Source organism: Balaenoptera acutorostrata, chromosome 3 (genome assembly GCF_949987535.1).
Source record: "Balaenoptera acutorostrata chromosome 3, mBalAcu1.1, whole genome shotgun sequence".
Classification (NCBI taxonomy): domain Eukaryota; kingdom Metazoa; phylum Chordata; class Mammalia; order Artiodactyla; family Balaenopteridae; genus Balaenoptera; species Balaenoptera acutorostrata.
Genome location: NC_080066.1, coordinates 3365947 through 3385176, shown reverse-complemented (window position 1 = coordinate 3385176; position 19230 = coordinate 3365947). Strand labels below are relative to the sequence as shown.

At 40.2% G+C, this 19230-nt stretch overlaps 1 protein-coding gene across 4 annotated transcripts in view; it reads right to left on the bottom strand.

The window, feature by feature from the left end:
- Positions 1-2124: 2124 nt before the first annotated feature.
- ZEB1 (zinc finger E-box binding homeobox 1) overlaps positions 2125-19230 on the bottom strand; it is a 213111-nt gene continuing 196005 nt past the window's right edge. For all 4 annotated transcript variants that reach the window (XM_057541985.1, XM_057541987.1, XM_057541986.1 and 1 more), the window contains 3 exons: positions 6778-8588; positions 4773-4953; positions 2125-4647 (listed from right to left, as the gene is read on the bottom strand). In XM_057541985.1, coding sequence (XP_057397968.1) covers positions 4061-4647; positions 4773-4953; positions 6778-8588 — 2579 coding nt within the window. In that variant the 3' untranslated portion in view covers positions 2125-4060. The remainder of the gene's footprint in view (positions 4648-4772; positions 4954-6777; positions 8589-19230) is intronic.

Genomic DNA, 19230 nt, shown 5'->3' with positions numbered 1-19230 from the left:
CTGCAAGAAGATCTTCTCTCTCGTTCTTGGTGATTTGTCTCCATTTTTTTATTCTTTGATCTATCTGGTTAGAGGTTTATCAATTGTATTAATTTTTTCAAAGAATCAGATTCTGATTTCATTGATTTACTCAATTGTTTTTGTTTTCTGTGCCGTCGACTTCTGTCTTTTATTATTGCCTCCTTTCTGCTTGGTTTGGGTTTAATTTTATTCTTTTTCTAATTTCTTAAGGTGGAAGCTTAGATGACTGCACCTTCTATTCTTTTCTAATAAAAGTGTTTGTTATAAATTTTCTTACATGCACTGCTTTTACTGCACACTGCAACTTCTGATGTTGCATTTTCATTTTTACTTAGTTCTTCATAATTTATAACGGTCATATTTTACTTAGAAACGTGTTGTCTAATTTCCAGTAGTTTTGCGGAGGGGGGTGGATTTTCCAGATGTATCTGTTACTGATTTCTAGTTTAATTATTTTGTAGTCAGAGAAAAACCACTTTGTTTGCAATTCTTTTGAATTTGAGGGTTGTTTTATGGCTCATAAGATGGTTCTCTTCATGAATGTCCCATGTGTTGTTGGGAAAAAATGTGTATTGTTGAGTGGAATGTATTTGTTCACTAGAACAGAGGAATTTATGCCTTTTTTTAGGTTCAGAAGACAAAGACCATATTGTGGTTGTTCTAATTGATCCTAAGAGATCTGTTCTGAGTTTACATTTTCACGTTTTCAAGGCTAATTTTAAGTTTGCACACAGATTTGAAAAACCCCTGCCCTTGCTTTTCTTTTTCACCATGTTGTAAACTGTATATTGGTCTTGCTGACATTTTCTACTCATGTTACTTAAGGCCAGGATTGAGTTTAAATGTAGATGGTGTAAGTGAGATGTGAGGCAGGCTAGTTAAGGGCATGGCTCTTAGAGTCAGGTGGACCCATGTTCCAATCTTTATTCTGCTACTTAATATGTCTGTGTTCATGGGCACATGGTCTTTCAGTCTTGCAAGGCCTTTGTGAAATCAGCTTTGACAGCAGCAGTGAAGCACCTGTGCATGGTACAAGTCAGGGACAAATGTCACTCTTGCTGTGACGGGACCCGGGGGAGTCATGGGAAGCAGCCACACGGTTTCACTGTCAGAACGTGTCTGATGAACCTGGAGGCCTTTGTTAGCCATTTATTTACCCACATGTGTCGAGCACTTGCCTTCTCTGAGCTGCTCCTCAGAGTGACTGTAGTACGCATGTCTCCTAAGAAGGGTTATTTATTCTTATTTTCTAACCCTATACAATGAACTTGTTTATCGGGTAGCTCTTCTCAGTGACGGAAGCAATGAGGCACCACGCTGATAACCATCACCTAGGAACATGAGGCCATGAGAGGGGGAGGGGGTCCCATCAGTTCCTACCAGGGGCCTCGAATGCCTGTGTCATGTACCATGAGGTTAAGCGCCGGAAAGACGACACCTGGAAATAAGCTCGCAAATCAGAATAGAAAGGCAACAGGAAAGGTATAGTTTACTATTTGTCTGTTATGTCTGTCTAGTGTTTAGTAGGGCCTGAATAAAAAATTATTAAATTGCTGAAATCACTGAACATATATAGAAGCAAAAGAGTAGCAAAGAAAGACACAGCTGAGCTCTGTTAATGTGCAAATTATATTCTCGTTTAACCAACGTGGCCGCATGTACTTGGGCCGGGCACTCTGCCGGGCGGGCACTGGGGCTGGTGACCCGGCGGCCGACACGGCCCGTCCCGGCGGGCGGGGTGCGAGCCACAGCATAAGGGCTGAGATGATGAGGCAGGTACAGGGGCTGTGGGAGCCCAGAGGAAAGGCACCTAACCCAGGCTCCCCGAAGGCTGAGAGGCCACGGGATCAGGAGTGAGGGGCTAAGGGTTTCGGGAAGAGGAGGCAAGCTCCAGGGAGGCCGTTAGTTGTCACCTCTGACCTTCCCAGAAACACTCAGCCGCAGGAAAATCCATGATTTAGCGGGGAATGTCTACACCATTTAGTCTACCCAGCCCCAGCCCAAGATAAACCAAGCGCAGGATGACGGTATAATACCCCCATGTATGTCACAGAGTTTTCCAAAGAAAATCTTGATAATGATTAAAAGAATGATAGCAAGTAAGTCAGTCAGGCTTGTTGATGCATTTTATTGTGAGATGGGGGAGTCTGGTAAAAAACTAGAAAATGACCATGGTGTAACAAGGAACTTAAAAATGAAGAGTCAGATTTGTAACTTACATACATGAATACAGGAACAAATTGGCACAAAATGTTAAACGTTGTTCCCAACACTGTTTATATACGGTTGCCCTAGCTTGGCTTATAAGGAAATGAGACTTCATGGTTAGACTAATCTCTTAATAAAACCGCAGAGCATCATGCTGTTAGTCACACAGTGAATTTCAGAATTTAAGAGTTTTATATTAAAAACTGGGTAAAGGTAAAATGACTTGATTGTAGTTGTAAAACTAATACATTCCCATTTAAATTCTGTTCTACAGTCCAAGGCAAGTATAAATGTTAACATAACACTGTTAAATCAAATCTCAATGCAAGAGAACCAATTGCATCTCTACTTTAAATCTTATCAACTTTCCAAATTTTCATACTAAAATATATTATTGTATTAATACAAACTACAGTATTATACACTACACTGTGTAATAAATAAAGAAATATAAAAATAAGACACATAAATATAAAAGTTTTCTAAAACTAAAAGTTCATATGTCAGTTAAGAAGGGTATTAATACTGCCAGGTTTGAAGACATACAGTACAAAAATGTTGCACAGATCTATAAACTAAAAGAAATAAAATAATACTGATAGGTAAGAATCAGCTAATGTTGTTAATAAACTGGGTCCATAATAACTAACATTTGGAAACAATTATGAGCCAAATAACAATGGCAGGTCCATGTTTGAAATGCAAGTACATGGATAAAGCAGATTAGAAAATTTCCCTTTCATTTCTGTAGAGAAATTCTGAAAGTCAATTAACGCAAAATGAATACTGAGGAATTATTAAAGGGTGAAATGTCCCAGTGTTTGGCTTCTCTGACAGAGTCAGTGGTTTTAAGTTTTATTTTAGAATTTGATACAAGAAACAAATCAACAAATGCTAGTTATTGTAGGCCACGCATGAACGGAGGCTGGTCAGAGCCTTGAAAATACTGATAAATGGCACTTACAGCACACAGGTCTTGCTTAAGGCCAAAGGAGATACAAAGCTTCATATCACATCCTTCATATTTGTTTACCACGTACTCAAACACAATTACGAACACTGATTCTGACGACTCTGCTGTCCTCACCAGTATCAACACTGTTAGTCCCTGCAATCAGAACTCAGCGGCAATCTTCTCAACTCCACTTAAACCACATGAGTAAGAAACTTCAGCTCTTCTATCGGCTGCTTTCTTAAGGCTAACGATACACTTTAAATGAGAATACGCTCTACTATGACATCTAAATATTAGAAGTTACTACCTTCTAGATTGAATTTAGAAATGGTAGTTAGCACGGTTTGGAACTGCATTATACTTCTCCGTGAAGGGAATTTTGTAGTGCAGAAGTTCTCACATTTTAAAAAACATAATAAAATACTGAAGCAGATTTAGCATATGTTTACCAATAAAAAATTATAAAATTTCTCCCAATTGTACAGCTTAAGAATAAACCAACATAAGAGTGATAATTAATACTGATAAAATGAAACAATGCCAGATGCTTATCTAAGTAATCAGTTTCCTTTAACCTGTTGCATCTTTGCTTTCTGAGTCATTAAGTTTTCTAATCTGCTTCATGTTACAAACTTGTTCCTAACTTTGAAAAATGCATGAAAAATTACTAGGTCTGAGGTTCAGGCACACCCGGATTTTTTTTTTGTGTGGTTTTTTTTTTTTTTTTTTGGTATTTTGTATTTTTTTAAATTTTTACTTTACACAGTAGTGAACAGAAATCACAGTATACAGGTTACTGTGTTTCCGTGAAAAGCATGTATAATATAGAACAAACTTCATTACCAATTAGACTTTTCTTTCTTTCTAGAAAAACGATCAGGCTTCGTTTGTTTTCTCTTCAGACACCTGCTCACCGCCCTGGCCGACTTTGTGTTCTAAGCTGCGGGCTGGGCTTCCAGCTCCCGCGCCCTCCCTCGCACCTTCGGAGTTCGCCCCCTCCCCCTCATGCCCCTCCCCCTCCTCCTCCATCTCCTCCCCCCCCTCCTCCTCCTCCTCCCCCTCCCCTCCTCGCGGTTCTCCACTTTCCTTTTCCTCCTGCAGCTCCTCCGTCTCCCTCTCCTCCTCCTCCTCCTCCTCCTCCTTGTCACTGTCCTCGTCCTCCTCCCGCGTGGAGCTCTCCCTCTCGTCGGAGTCGCCCTGCGAGGGGGAGGCGCGGGCCCCCGCGTGGTGCGCGGGCGGGCCCCCCGGGCCTGAGGCCCCCGGCTCCGGCCCCTCGGCCTCCCTCTTGCAGTAGGAATAGCGGTGGTTCATGTGCTGGGAATAGGAGCCCGAGTGGGAGAAGCGCTTCCCGCACTTGTCGCACTGGTAGGGCTTCTCCCCGGAATGCAAGCGCGTGTGCTCGATCAGGTGATGCTTGTGTTTAAATGCCTTTTTGCAGATGCCGCACTCGTGAGGTCTTTTACCTGAAAATAAGGGCACAGCTATGAAATAAGACGGCATTAAGCCGATAGGCTTCCGGGCACTTCAGGTTATGGAAACGGTTATAAATTTGTTTTTCCAAAACTGCCAGGTTCATGAGCATACGTACCTGTGTGTTCGTATTTATGTCTCAACAACGAGCTACTCTTCTGGAATATCTTATCACACAGATCACAAGCATACATTCCATTTTCTGTCTTTCGCATTTTCTTTTTGGGTGGCGTGGAATCAGAGTCATTCTGATCTTCTACATTTGATACTCCTTCTGAGCTAGTGTCTTGCCTTTCATCCTAAAGGAGAAAAACAAGTAGGAAAATTTCATTTAAAATTACAAGATAAGCAAGAGACATAAATAAAAGCACAGATTAAAGAACTACTGTGATTTACACTTTCAACAGCTTGACCAAAGCAGGCTCCAAGGGGAGGGCCAGGTGACAGGTGGGGCTGACACAGACAAAAGGGAGGGGCGCTACAGCCACAACCGCAGCAAACCCAGGGCCAGCTGGCACCGAGAAGGAAGGGCACCAAAAAGAAAGAACACAAAACGCGGTACTAACACGGTCCACCCAGTTCCATGTGAATCGTTAATTTATGAGAAACTGGCAGAAAGTTTTAACTTACGAGTTGGCTAAACAATCACAGATTTCTGACTGCATCACTTACCTTCACTTTTTCATTCTGAGTTTCACTAAGCAAAAATTAAGATTCTGTTTTTTAAAAGTGGTCTTTAAATTGTATCTTCCAGAACCTTAGAGTTTTGTGAACTAAACTCCATTGTCTCCCTATCACTTTTCTAAGGAGCAACATGGAAAAACAATGTAGGAGGGTCTACATTTTTAAACAAGAACACTTGCTAGACAATGAATCTTCAGAGTTTCGGGTTAGGGATAGGGTTGGGGAGGTAACTTGGGCCTCCTGTCGGTAGAATAATTCTTCAGGGAGCCTGTAGTGGGATGGGGCCCCTAAGATCCTGTGTCTTTTCTGAAGTCTTCCATTCTGAATTCACAAATTTTCTACACATTCAAAGGTTTTCAACATTTCTCACGGCTTTGTAAGGTGGGAGAGGCGCCGACATTTTTCTGGCATTTGCAAGCTGCTAATGGTGCTAAAGGGACTCTATTTTCAACGTTATTTGATCTAGTTGGATGATTAACTGAAATGTTTGTGGTTCCCTGTTTATTATTCAAAGGCGTGAAGAGTGTTTTATACACCCAAAATTTAGACTTAGTAAGAAATTTAGCCATGTGAAAACTTTTTCAAGAGTTACCACAATTACGGGAAGCCCATTGGTAGCAATAGTTAAGGAGAAAAAAGCAGCAAAACACACTTGAACAGGATACTGTAATTATTTTAGCTGCCCCTACTTATAGCAAATATTTGGAAAAAAGATTGAATCAAATGAATACTAGAGATAAATTCAATCAGAAATTGATGGAAAAAAATGGAGAGACATCAAGGTCAGTGACACGGAAAAAGCCCAGACAGTGAGACACACAACAGTCACACAAAATGGTTCTATCAAAACTGTCATGGATTTAGGGGGAATTAAAGAGGAAAATGCAAACATAGATTCACAAGTATATTTCCTCATATATCATTATGATTGAACACTATTTAGTTTACAGCTTATAAAATCATTAGTAAATTCACTAGATGAATTCTTTATATACTTAATTTTTGTTTGTTTAATTAAAGTCTTTTTATAAACAGAGGTGTTAACACATAAAAAGTGATAGCTAAGTTTGCCTGGTGTGAAATGTCTGTGAACAAATTCTCATTTACTAATGATCATAATCAACGCAGAAACTTAACGAATTTTGGGAATCTAACTATAAAAACAGAAGTCTGATTAGGGAGCATTCCAGTTTTACTTTCCTCTTCTGTCTCTAGTTTCAGACAGTCAGTATTTAGCTGAGACTCATCGACCCTTTTCTCAGCAGAATAACAAAACTGCCGTTGAAAAGTACTAAGGCACACATTCATCTATTTCCTTTCAAAAATGACAGCTTAACAAGCTGCTTGGCTCTCTCGTGACTGATTTTTATTAGAAAAATTCACTGAAATAAGTCAAGCGAGCACTTGACCCATAGGTTGAGGGTGCGAGCATTCTTTACCTGATTTCCGTTGGGCTGGGTCACCTTCAGGGATGCTTCCTGGACCGCGGGGCTGACTGCAGTCGAGTACGTGTACGCGACCTGGGGGATCAGGATGGTCTGCTTGTTGGCCGCCAGCGCTCGCAAGCACGGAACGCTGTTCTGGTCAGCGATGGCCACAATCGTGGGTAACTGGGCAGTGACTGTAGGTATAGCAATATTTATGGGGTTGGCACTTGGTGGGATTACATTTACAACTGGTTCTGAGTCTGTGACACAACTGTCCTTTTGTGGCTCCTTTTTTGCACAAGACAAGTTCAAGGGTTCTTCCTGGACAGAATAAACACTGTTCTGGTAAACACTAGTGATAGTTGACCTTTCCAATAGCTCTCCCTGTTGCTTTGGTAGTGAAAGATCAAGAGGTTCGACTTGTGGCTCTTCCTGTGCCCCTTCTGCCGGGTACGAGTAACCCTGTGCGTTTCCGGAGGAGGAGAGGTTGAGGGGGGATGGGGATGAAGCGCCGCTTCTGGAACCATTGACGGCCGAGCCCACTGGTAAGACGGGGGAGCTAGTTATCTTCAGAGGGCTCTGGAGATTCCTTGTGCCGTCCTGGGAGTCATCTGCGTTTGTAGGTTGAGGCTGATCATCGTCCTTTGCAGGGGTGTTGGCTTTGCCTGGCTCGGGAGAAGATGCCTCAGAAGACTGCACTGAAGTCTGCCCCGTCTGCATCTTTTCAAACCACTTTTTCACTACATCCGGCGGTAGGTTCACTGAGTCAGCAATTTTTGAGAGCTCTTCTGCACTTGGCTGTGCGTTCAAGGCGTAATATGCTTTCAGAAGAGACAGGAGGTTCTTTAAAGGTGGCTGACTGGGAGACAGGCTGCCGTCTCCGGACCCCGAGGGGACAGAGGCCTCGGGCTTGGCAGCTTCTGGTGTGGGGGGCAGACGGGGCTGGGCGGGCTGCTTCAGGTCATAGTGCTTTAGCTCCGGAAGTGCGCTGATGTCCCCCGGACAGTCGTCACACAGGAGGCAAGTGCTGTCATTCCCCCCTCCTTCAAAGCTTTTGTCCTTCTCAGATTTAACAGTAAGATCTTCTGGTAACTTCTCACTTTTGCAACTGTTGGTGGGGACTGGATTTTCTTTTTTCAAATTCTGAGGAACAACTTGAAGTTGGCTAGGTTGTTCAAGACTGTAGTTAATGATGATTTTGGTTGTTCCATCTTGATCAACCAGAGGAAGACTGATGGCTGAAATAACAGAATGGCCACCTTGCTGGATGGATGAAGCGTTGATTGTTTCTTGTTCTTTGGATGCAAGGTTGGCTTGATTATTCTCCAAAACTTGCCTGATTACATTACCATCTACTGCCACTTTGAGTACATTCTGAATATCACTTAAATTGATACTGATGGGGGACACCAAACCCACCGTTGGCAGGACAACGGCTTGCACCACACCCTGAGCAGCACTGGTTGCCTGCAAGGGGCCACCGCCACTGAAAACCCCATTCTGTAAAGGGGTTGAACAGCTGATTCCTGAAGCAACCACTATGGGCTTGAGCTCATAATCCACAGGCTCAGCTTTGATTTGGTTTATGGAAAGTTGTTCTTGGAAGGGCTTATTCTCTGTCTTCTGCCGTATCTGTGGTCGCGTGGGACTGCCTGGTGATGCCGAGAGCGCTGGTGAGGGGCACTGCGCGGTCTTGAGCCCTGTTCGTGGTCGCCCGTTCACAGGCATCAGGCTGATACATTTCTTACTGCTTATGTGTGAGCTATAGGAACCGGAATGGGAAAAACGTTTCTTGCAGTTTGGGCATTCATATGGCTTCTCTCCTAAACAACAACAAAAAATTACATTCATAAATTTTTATGTATCCACGTTTTCCCTAAAACAAGCAGTTATCAATTTAAAAAGGGGTTACCATGTATGTTTGTAATATAATTTTATTTAGAATCATCACTTTACGTTCAAAACCTACGTAAATGTCATAAACACCAGTAAAACGTTGGTCTGAACTACGTGCTAACCAATAAAAGAATCTTCTCAGCATATGTGTACAGTATTTCTGCAAACTTTTAAAAGTTCAAATCATTCTCAAATACCAAAAAATTATATCCTACTCTTGCAAGTAATTTTTTTCTTATCCTGTTTCACCAATTTATGTAATTTTCTATATTTTATTCTACTTAACCATCTGTAGGAGAAATTAATATTAGAGGAAAGAAAAGTAAATCTCCCGTAAGGCTTAACATGTATGAACATCTCACCTTAACTGTATGAGTCATGAATATCTATCCTTCCCATATCCACAGGTTTCCTTGAAAAGATCTTTTTCAATGTGAAGAAAACTTTAAATACAAGGTATTGTTATAAACCTTGGCTTATTAAACTGGGATGTATGTACTTCTGGATATATCAGGCAATGTTTTACTGGGTATGAAAAGCATCTTAGAGTTTCAATTTTAGCGATAGTGGTTATGATAATTTAAAACATTTAAATATTAAGACAGTTTAGACTATGTTGCACAAATGCAACGTTTCTGTGAAATGTTAGGAAAAACCCGCTTACAGAGGCCTCCTTTAAGTTGCTTCCCTAGACCTTCCAGGGTACAAGGCATTTATTCTTCTTGGCCACTAGGGATACTTCGACAGAAAATTTTGAGAAGCACTGAGCTACATGAAATATTTACATACAACCTATTTCTTTTTTACTTTTGCTTTAACTTCTAGTTCATCATTTATAATTTAAAGGTTACTGATGCCCATTTTCAGGGAGGGAGCGAACTCCAGGTGTTGTGGGCCGTTTACCTGCACCTGTTACAGTGCTCAGTGGCTCACAGAGATGCCCTTTAAACCTTCTTTAGATGAATGAACGGCTAATTATGAAAATTATGAAATGTGACGATGCTGATTATCTACTCAGTAGCAAAATTAAAGCTCTTTATCTCCCCCCCCTTTTTTGATGTTTATAGCCACTTTATTCTTTTTTTTAAATTGATATGTAGTTGATTTGCAATGTTGTGTTAGTTTCTGGTATATTCAGCTTTATTCTTTTTTTTTTTTTGAATTTTTGAATTTTATTTATTTTTTATATAGCAGGTTCTTATTAGGTATCTGTTTTATACATATTAGTGTATACATGTCAATCCCAGTCTCCCAGTTCATCCTACCACCGCCACCCCCAACACATTCCCCCTTTCTTTTTAATAATTAAAAGGAAAGCAGCAAGAAAGTCAATGTAAGCTCTGCTAGTAATGTAACTTCAATGTTGCAAACTTTAAGACAAGTGCAATATATTTTCACAGAAATTTTTACCTAAGAAATCAGAACTGGGAGGAATCTAGTAAGCCCTCTACAGCCTCCTTCTCAATGACGAGTTAAGTTTGTATCATCCTTGGCACTCGCTCATCTCTGCGTACCCTCCTTTATTAAAAGGAGTCTGCTGCCGCGGGACAGCTCTGTGGAAGACAGTCTAGTCTGGCTCTGCTGAGGACCATGGATCTGGGTTCAGATTCCGGCTGTCACAGGCTATTTCCTTAACCTTTTTAAGCCTCAGCGTTTTGGTGCATAAATAAATGTAGATACATCCTCAGTGGATTGTTGTAGCAGTTATATGAGATTATGTAGCAAAACCCAGTGTGCTCTCAAGAAGTGTTAGTGATTCCTTACAAAAGCAATGAGACAGAGGCTCAGTACTAAGCCAAAGGCAGCTTGTCAGAATGCCTACTTCCCTGTACTAGTTTGCTTCTGATGCCACACAGAATTGGTTTATTAACTGTTCTTCCACGAGCCAGACTTCCAAATTGATGAAGAGCTGCCACGTGTATTCTTCCATTTCCCTTGTGTAGGCTGAACATATCCAGGTCTTTCACGCATTCCTCATGGGACATGGTTTTTAGAACCCTTACTTGCTTGTTAACTCACCTCTGGAAATTCTCCAGTTTAATCAATATCTTTCCAACGGGATGCCTGAAATATGATTCAGTACTCAAAATGCATCAGATAAAAATTTCCAGTGGGGGTAAAACAAGGGATATGTCCTAGTGAGCCACACGTGTTCTCCTGCTCACTAGGAAAATAAGCATATGTAACACGGATTATTTCTATCTTTACAAACAGGGAGGTGGAAGAGCACAGTGGGTGCGGCAGTGGCTTTGGAGACAGGATGCCTGTGTCAGGGCCCCGGCTCTGCCATGTCCCAGCTGAGTGACTGTGGACAAGCTAAGCTTGCTGAACCTCCATTTTCTCATCAGTAAAAAAGAGAGGAAATAGTAGCATCTACCTCACAGGGTTATTGTGAGAACTGTATGACTTAATGCATACAAATAACTAGAATGTGGCTGTACATAGTTAAGTGTTCAGTAAGTGCTACTTATCATTATGCTTATTGGGAATCACCCTGATACTTTACCACTCCTGCAAAGAAGGTCTGCAGAACAATTATTCTAGAGCCAAAGTCACTATGTTTGTTAGAAAAACCCTTGTTTCTAACTCTAACTTCATAGCTTTATGGATGATAGCTAAAGTACATCACCTCCCTTACCAGTCGATCTAGGTCAGTGTTTGTAACGACTAAACCCTGGAGGTTATATCAGGAAGGTGTGCTGCTCAAAGTTAGATGTACTATGAACACTGACTTTTTCTTTTTAATGGCTGAGGTGGGTGTTTGGTTGCACCTGATGTAAAAGTTTTCCAGGCTAAAATGACTATAAGGCCGTGGAACAAACCCAGGTTACTTGCTGGGGAGGATCCCAGCCCAGGTGAAGGGGCTCTTCTGCACCCCCTGTGTGTGCAGGTGTGGTGGCCTTCTCCTCACAGCTCAGTTCCCACCACGTGCGAAGTTCACATGACGGGTGACACACGTCTCTGCATAGGGTTCATTTCATGGGTATCAGAAGAGACCAACTATCCGGGCAATTTTAGGGCATATAATTGAGGACCCTGACCCTCAATGCCTTTTTAAAAACTCAGCTGAGAAAAAAAATGACAGAGGTTTCCTGAAGGATATGCAGTTCATTCATTATTAGATACTCTAAACAGTGCTTTCAAAACTATCTGTGGTGAAGGGTCATTTGTTTTTTCATTAAAAAAATTTTCCAATCTCCTATGGATGAATATTGTATAAAATATAATGAAATTGTCACAGCACTGTCTTGGTATACTAGTTTCTCAATCTATCTGGGATGACACTGAGTAGCCCTGCTTGAACTCTCCCCTTGGAATAAACCATCAGGGAGCCGTAGACTGGGACGGCATCCATCGGCCACCCTGGGACAATGCTTTTGCTGAATTGCACTTTGGTGAACTATCATTGGCCTCTATTGAAGAATCTTATTTTAGAGAGAAAACACTGTCAAATTCTCTGCTGTATTATTTTAAGGATATTTCTCAGGATGATATAAATATTTTGTTCTTTATTTTTTAACTTAATTTTTTAACATCTTTATTGGAGTATAATTGCTTTGCAATGGTGTGTCAGTTTCTGCTGTATAACAAAGTGAATCAGCTATATGTATACATATATTCCCATATCCCCTCCCTCTTCCCACCCTCCCTATCCCACCCCTCTAGGTGGTCACAAAGCACCGAGCTGATCTCCCTGTGCTATGAGGCTGCTTCCCACTGGCTATCTGTTTTACATTTGGTAGTGTATATATGTCCATGCCACTCTCTCACTTCGTCACAGCTTACCCTTCCCCCTCCCCGTGTCCTCAAGTCCATTCTCGACTGCATCTTTATTCCTGTCCTGCTCCTAGGTTCTTCAGAACCTTTTTTTTTTTTTTTAAGATTCCACATATATGTGTTAGCATAGGGTATTTTTCTCTTTCTGACTTACTTCACTCTGTATGACAGACTCTAAGTCCATCCACCTCACTACAAATAACTCAATTTCGTTTCTTTTTATGGCTTGAGTCATATTCCATTGTATATATGTGCCACATCTTCTTTATCCATTCATCTGTTGATGGACACTTAGGTTGCTTCCATGTCCTGGCTTTTGTAAATAGTGCTGCAGTGAACATTGTACATGACTCTTTTTGAATTATGGTTTTCTCAGGGTATATGCCCAGTAGTGGGATTGCTGGGTCGTATGGTAGTTCTATTTTTAGTTTTTTAAGGAACCTCCATACTGTTCTCCATCGTGGCTGTATCGATTTACATTCCCACCAACAGTGCAAGAGGGTTCCCTCTTCTCCACACCCTCTCTAGCGTTTATTGTTTGTATCTAGTGTTTACTGTTTGTAGATTTTTTTTAACATCTTTATTGGAGTATAATTGCTTTGCAATGGTGTTAGTTTCTGCTTTATAACAAAGTGAATCAGTTATACACATACATCTGTTCCCGTATCTCTTCCCTCTTGCGACTCCCTCCCTCCCACCCTCTAGATGGTCACAAACCACCGAGCTGATCTCCCTGTGCTATGCGGCTGCTTCCCACTAGCTATCTATTTTACATTTGGTAGTGTATATATGTCCATGCCACTCTCTCACTTTGTCACAGCTTACCCTGCCCCCTCCCCCTATCCTCAAGTCCATTCTCTAGTAGGTCTGTGTCTTTATTCCCATCTTACCCCTAGGTTCTTCATGACTTTTTTTTTTCCTTAGATTCCATATATATGTGTTAGCATACGGTATTTGTTTTTCTCTTTCTGACTTACTTCACTCTGTATGACAGACTCTAGGTCCATCCACCTCACTACAAATAACTCAATTTCGTTTCTTTTTATGGCTGAGTAATATTCCATTGTATATATGTGCCACATCTTCTTTATCCATTCATCTGTTGATGGACACTTAGGTTGCTTCCATGTCCTGGCTATTGTAAATAGTGCTGCAATGAACATTGTGGTACATGACTCTTTTTGAATTATGGTTTTCTCAGGGTATATACCCAGTAGTGGGATTGCTGGGTCATATGGTAGTTCTATTTTTAGTTTTATAAGGAATCTCCATACTGTTCTCCATAGTGGCTGTATCAATTTACATTCCCACCAACAGTGCAAGAGGGTTCCCTCTTCTCCACACCCTCTCTAGCGTTTATTGTTTGTAGATTTTTTTTTGATGATGGCCATTCTGACTGGTGTGAGGTGATACCTCGTTGTAGTTTTGATTTGCATTTCTCTAATGATTAGTGATGTTGAGCATCCTTTCATGTGTTTGTAGGCAATCTGTATATCTTCTTTGGAGAAATGTCTAGGTCTTCTGCCCATTTTTGGATTGGGTTTTTTGTTTTTTTGATATTGAGCTGCATGAGCTGCTTGTATATTTTGGAGATTAATCCTTTGTCAGTTGCTTTGTTTGCAAATATTTTCTCCCATTCTGAGGGTTGTCTTTTCATCTTGTTTATAGTTTGCTTTGCTGTGCAAAAGCCTTTAAGTTTCATTAGATCTCACTTGTTTATTTTTGTTTTTATTTCCATTTCTCTAGGAGGTGGGTCAAAAAGGATTTTGCTGTGATTTAAGTCATAAAGTGTTCTGCCTATGTTTTCCTCTAAGAGTTTTATGTGTCTGGCCTTACATTTAGGTCTTTAATCCATTTTGAGTTTGTTTGTGTATGGTGTTAGGAAGTTTTCTAATTTCATTCTTTTACCTGTAGCTGTCCAGTTTTCCCAGCACCACTTATTGAAGAGGCTCAATTCTCCATTGTATATTCTTGCCTCCTTTATCAAAGATAAGGTGACCATATGTGCGTGGGTTTTTCTCTGGGCTTTCTATCCTGTTCCATTGATCTATATTTCTGGTTTTGTGCCAGTACCATACTGTCTTGATTACTGTAGCTTTGTAGTATAGTCTGAATTCTGGGAGCCTGATTCCTCCAGCTCTGTTTTTGTTTCTCAAGATTGCTTTGGCTATTTGGGGTCTTTTGTGTTTCCATACAAATTGTGCAATTTTTTTTGTTCTAGTTCTGTGAAAAATGCCATTGGTAGTTTGACAGGGATTGCATTGAACCTATAGATTGCTTTGGGTACTATAGTCATTTTCACTATGTTGATTCTTCCAATCAAAGAACATAGTATATCTCTCCATCTGTTTCTATCATCTTTAATTTCTTTCATCAATGTCTTATAATTTTCTGCATACAGGTCTTTTGTCTCCTTAGGTAGGTTTATTCCTAGGTATTTTATTCTTTCTGTTGCAGTGGTAAAGGGGAGTGTTTCCTTAATTTCTCTTTCAGATTTTTCATCATTAGTGTGTATATAGGAATGCAAGAGATTTCTGTGCATTAATTTTGTATCCTGCTACTTACCAAATTCATTGATTAGCTCTAGTAGTGTTCTGGTAGCATCTTTAGGATTCTCTATGTATAGTATCATGTCATCTGCAAACAGTGACAGTTTTACTTCTTCTTTTCTGATTTGGATTCCTTTTATTTCTTTTTCTTCTCTGATTGCTGTGGCTAAAACTTCCAAAACTATGTTGAATAATAGTGGTGAGAGTGGGCAACCTTGTCTTGTTCCTGATCTTAGTGGAAATGGTTTCAGTTTTTCACCATTGAGAATGATGTTGGCTGTGGGTTTGTCATATATGGCCTTTATTATGCTGAGGTAAGTTCCCTCTATGCCTACTTTCTGGAGAGTTTTTATCATAAATGGGTGTTGACTTTTGTCTAAAGCTTTTTCTGCATCTATTGAGATTATCATATGGTTTTTATCCTTCATTTTGTTAACATGGTGTATCACATTGATTGATTTGCATATATTTAAGAATCCTTGCATTACTGGGATAAATCCCACTTGATCATGGTGTATGATCCTTTTAATGTGCTGTTGGATTTTGTTTGCTAGTATTTTGTTGAGGATTTTTGCATCTATGTTCATCAGTGATATTGGCCTGTAGTTTTCTTTCTTTGTGACATCTTTGTCTGGTTTTGGTATCAGGGTGATGGTGGCCTCATAGAATGAGTTTTGGAGTGTTCCTCCCTCTGCTATATTTTGGAAGAGCTGAAGAAGATAGGTGTCAGCTCTTCTCTAGATGTTTGATAGAATTCGCCTGTGAAGCCATCTGGTCCTGGGCTTTTGTTTGTTGGAAGATTTTTAATCACAGTCTCAATTTCAGTGCTTGTGATTAGTCTGTTTATGTTTTCTATTTCTTCCTGGTTCAGTCTCGGAAGCTTGTACTTTTCTAAGAATTTGTCCATTTCTTCCAGGTTGTCCATTTTATTGGCATATAGTTGCTTGTAGTAATCTCTCATGATCCTTTGTATTTCAGCAGTGTCAGTTGTTACTTCTCCTTTTTCTTTCCTAATTCTATTGATTTTGAGTTTTCTCCCTTTTTTTCTTGATGAGTCTAGCTAATGGTGTATCAATTTTGTGTATCTTCTCAAAGAACCAGCTTTTAGTTTTATTGATCTTTGCTATTGTTTCCTTCATCTCTTTTTCATTTATTTCTGATCTTTATGATTTCTTTCCTTCTGCTAACTTGGGGCTTTTTTGGTTCTTCTTTCTCTAATTGCTTTAAGTGTAAGGTTAGGTTGTTTATTTGAGATGTTTCTTGTTTCTTAAGGTAGGATTGTGTTGCCATGAACTTCCCTCTTAGAACTGCTTTTGCTGCATCCCACAGGCTTTGGGTTGTTGTGTTTTCACTGTCATTTGTTTCTAGGAATTTTTTGATTTCCTCTTTGATTTCTTCAGTGATCTCTTGGTTATTTAGTAGCATACTGTTTAGCCTCCATGTGTTTGTATTTTTTACAGTTTTTTTTTCCTGTAATTGACATCTAGTCTCATAGTGTTGTGGTCAGAAAAGATACTTGATACAGTTTCAATTTTCTTAAACTTACCAAGGCTTGATTTGTGACCCAAGATATGATCTATCCTGGAGAATGTTCCAGGAGCACTTGAGAAGAAAGTGTATTCTGTTGTTTTTGGATGGAATGTCCTATAAATATCAATTAAGTCCTTCATTTTGGTTGATCTGTCCATTGGTGAAAGTGGGGTGCTAAAGTCCCCTACTATTATTGTGTTACTGTCGATTTCCCCTTTTATGGCTGTTAGCATTTGCCTTATGTATTGAGGTGCTCCTAAGTTGGGTGCATAAATATTTACAATTGTTATATCTTCTTCTTGGATTGATCCCTTGATCATTATGTAGTGTCCTTCTTTGTCTCTTGTAATAGTCTTTATTTTAAAGTCTATTTTGTCTGATAGGAGAATTGCTACTCCAGCTTTCTTTTATTTCCATTTGCATGGAATATCTTTTTCCATCCCCTCATTTTCAGTCTGTATGTGTCCCTAGGTCTGAAGTGCATCTCTTGTAGACAGCGTATGTTTTTGTATCCATTCAGCCAGTCTATGTCTTTTGGTTGGAGCATTTAATACATTTACATTTAAGGTAATTATGGATATGTTATGTTCTAATGACCATTTTCTTAATTGTTTTGGGTTTGTTAATGTAGGTCTTTTCTTTCTCTTGTGTTTCCTGCCTAGAGAAGTTCCTTCAGCATTTGTTGTAAAGCTGGTTTGGTGGTGCTGAATTCTGTTAGCTTTTGCTTGTCTGTAAAGGTTTTCATTTCTCCATCGAATCTGAATGAGATCCTTGCTGGGTAGAGTAATCTTGTTTGTAGGTTTTTCCCTTTCATCACTGTAAATATGTCCTGCCACTCCCTTCTGGCCTGCAGAGTTTCTGCTGAAAGATCAGCTGTTAAGCTTATGGGGATTCCCTTGTATATTATTTGGTGCTTTTCCCTTGCTGCTTTTAATTCTTTGTATTTTAATTTTTGATAGTTTGATTAATATGTGTCTTGGTGTGTTTCTCCTTGGATTTATCCTGTATGGGACTCTCTGTGCTTCCTGGAGTTGATTATTTCCTTTCTCATATTAGGGAAGTTTTCAACTATAATCCCTTCAAATATTTTCTCAGTCCCTTTCTTTTTCTCCTCTTCTTCTGGGACCCCTATAATTCGAATGTTGGTGCGTTTAATGTTGTCCCGGAGGTCTCTGAGACTGTCCTCAATTCATTTCATTCTTTTTTCTTTATTCTGCTCTGTGGTAGTTATTTCCACTGTTTTATCTTCCAGGTAACTTATCCGTTCTTCTGCCTCAGTTATTCTGCTATTGATTCCTTCTAGAGAATTTTAAATTTCATTTATTGTGGTGTTCATCATTGTCTGTTTGCTCTTTAGTTCTTCTAGGTCCTTGTTAAATGTTTCTTGTATTTCCTCCATTCTATTTCCAAGATTTTGGATCATCTTTACTATCATCACTCTGAATTCTTTTTCAGACTGCCTATTTCCTCTTCATTTGTTCGGTCTGGTGGGTTTTTACCTTGCTTCTTCATCTACTGCGTATTTCTCTGTCTTCTCATTGCCTAAGTTATTGCATTTGGGGTCTCCTTTTCACAGGCTGCAGGTTCTGTTTTTGGTGTCTGCTCCCAGTGGCTAAGGTTGGTTCAGTGGGTTGTGTAGGCTTCCTGGTGGAGGAGACTGGTGCTTGTGTTCTGGTGGATGAGGCTGGATCTTGTATTTCTGGTCGGCAGGACCATGTCCAGTGGTGTGTTTTGGGGTGTCACCTTATTATGATTTTAGGCAGCCTCTCTGCTAATGGGTGGGGTTGTGTTCCTGTCTTGCTAGTTGTTTGGCATAGGGGTGTCCAGCACTGGAGCTTGCTGGTTGTTGAGTTTAGCTGGGTCTTAGCATTGAGACAGAGATCTCTGGGAGAGCTCTTGCCAATTAATATTAACATGGGACTGGGACGTGTCCGGTGGTCCAGTGTCCTGAACTCGGCTCTCCCACCTCAGAGACTCAGGCCTGACACCCAGCTGGAGCACCAAGACCCTGTCAGCCACACGGCCAGGTACGTGGGGAGAGTCTTGCCTATTGGGAAGTCTGTGGTCTTCTGCCAGCGTTCAGTAGGTGTTTCGTAGGAGTTGTTCCACATGTAGATGTATTTCTGATGTATTTGTGGGGAGGAAGGTGATCTCCACGTCTGACTCTTCTGCCATCTTGAAGGTCCTCCCTGTTCTTTATTCTTAATGATGCGTCAAGGAATAACTTTCTCTATGGACTTAGTATCAGGAAGGGTTTGAGCTTTTTCCAGCAACTGATTCTTTTTACTTACAGTCACTCTGGGTCTTGGTTACTAATTGTAGTTTTCTTACTTCCTAAACCTTAGGGTCTAATTTGTGGTCACTTCTAGCATGTGCAAAGGATTTTATATATTCCTTTTTTTCTCATGTTTACTTCATGCCTGTCTTACTTTCTTAACTTTATTTTTCTTAAATGTTTTTAAAATTTTTGCTGTGTTAGAGGTGTACAAGCCTCATAGTAAATAATTTTAAGAATAAGATGACATAGTATGAGTGTGTTTCATGTTTGGTAATTGCAATCATTGTTGCTTTTGTTGTGGTCATCCATGTACAATGCTTGGTGTCAGTCTATTTATATCTCTTGTAAAAATAAAATACAGTGTGTGTGTGTGTGAAAAAAAAAATAAGAGACATAAATACATAATGAATGGAGAGCAGAGCACAGTGGGAGTTT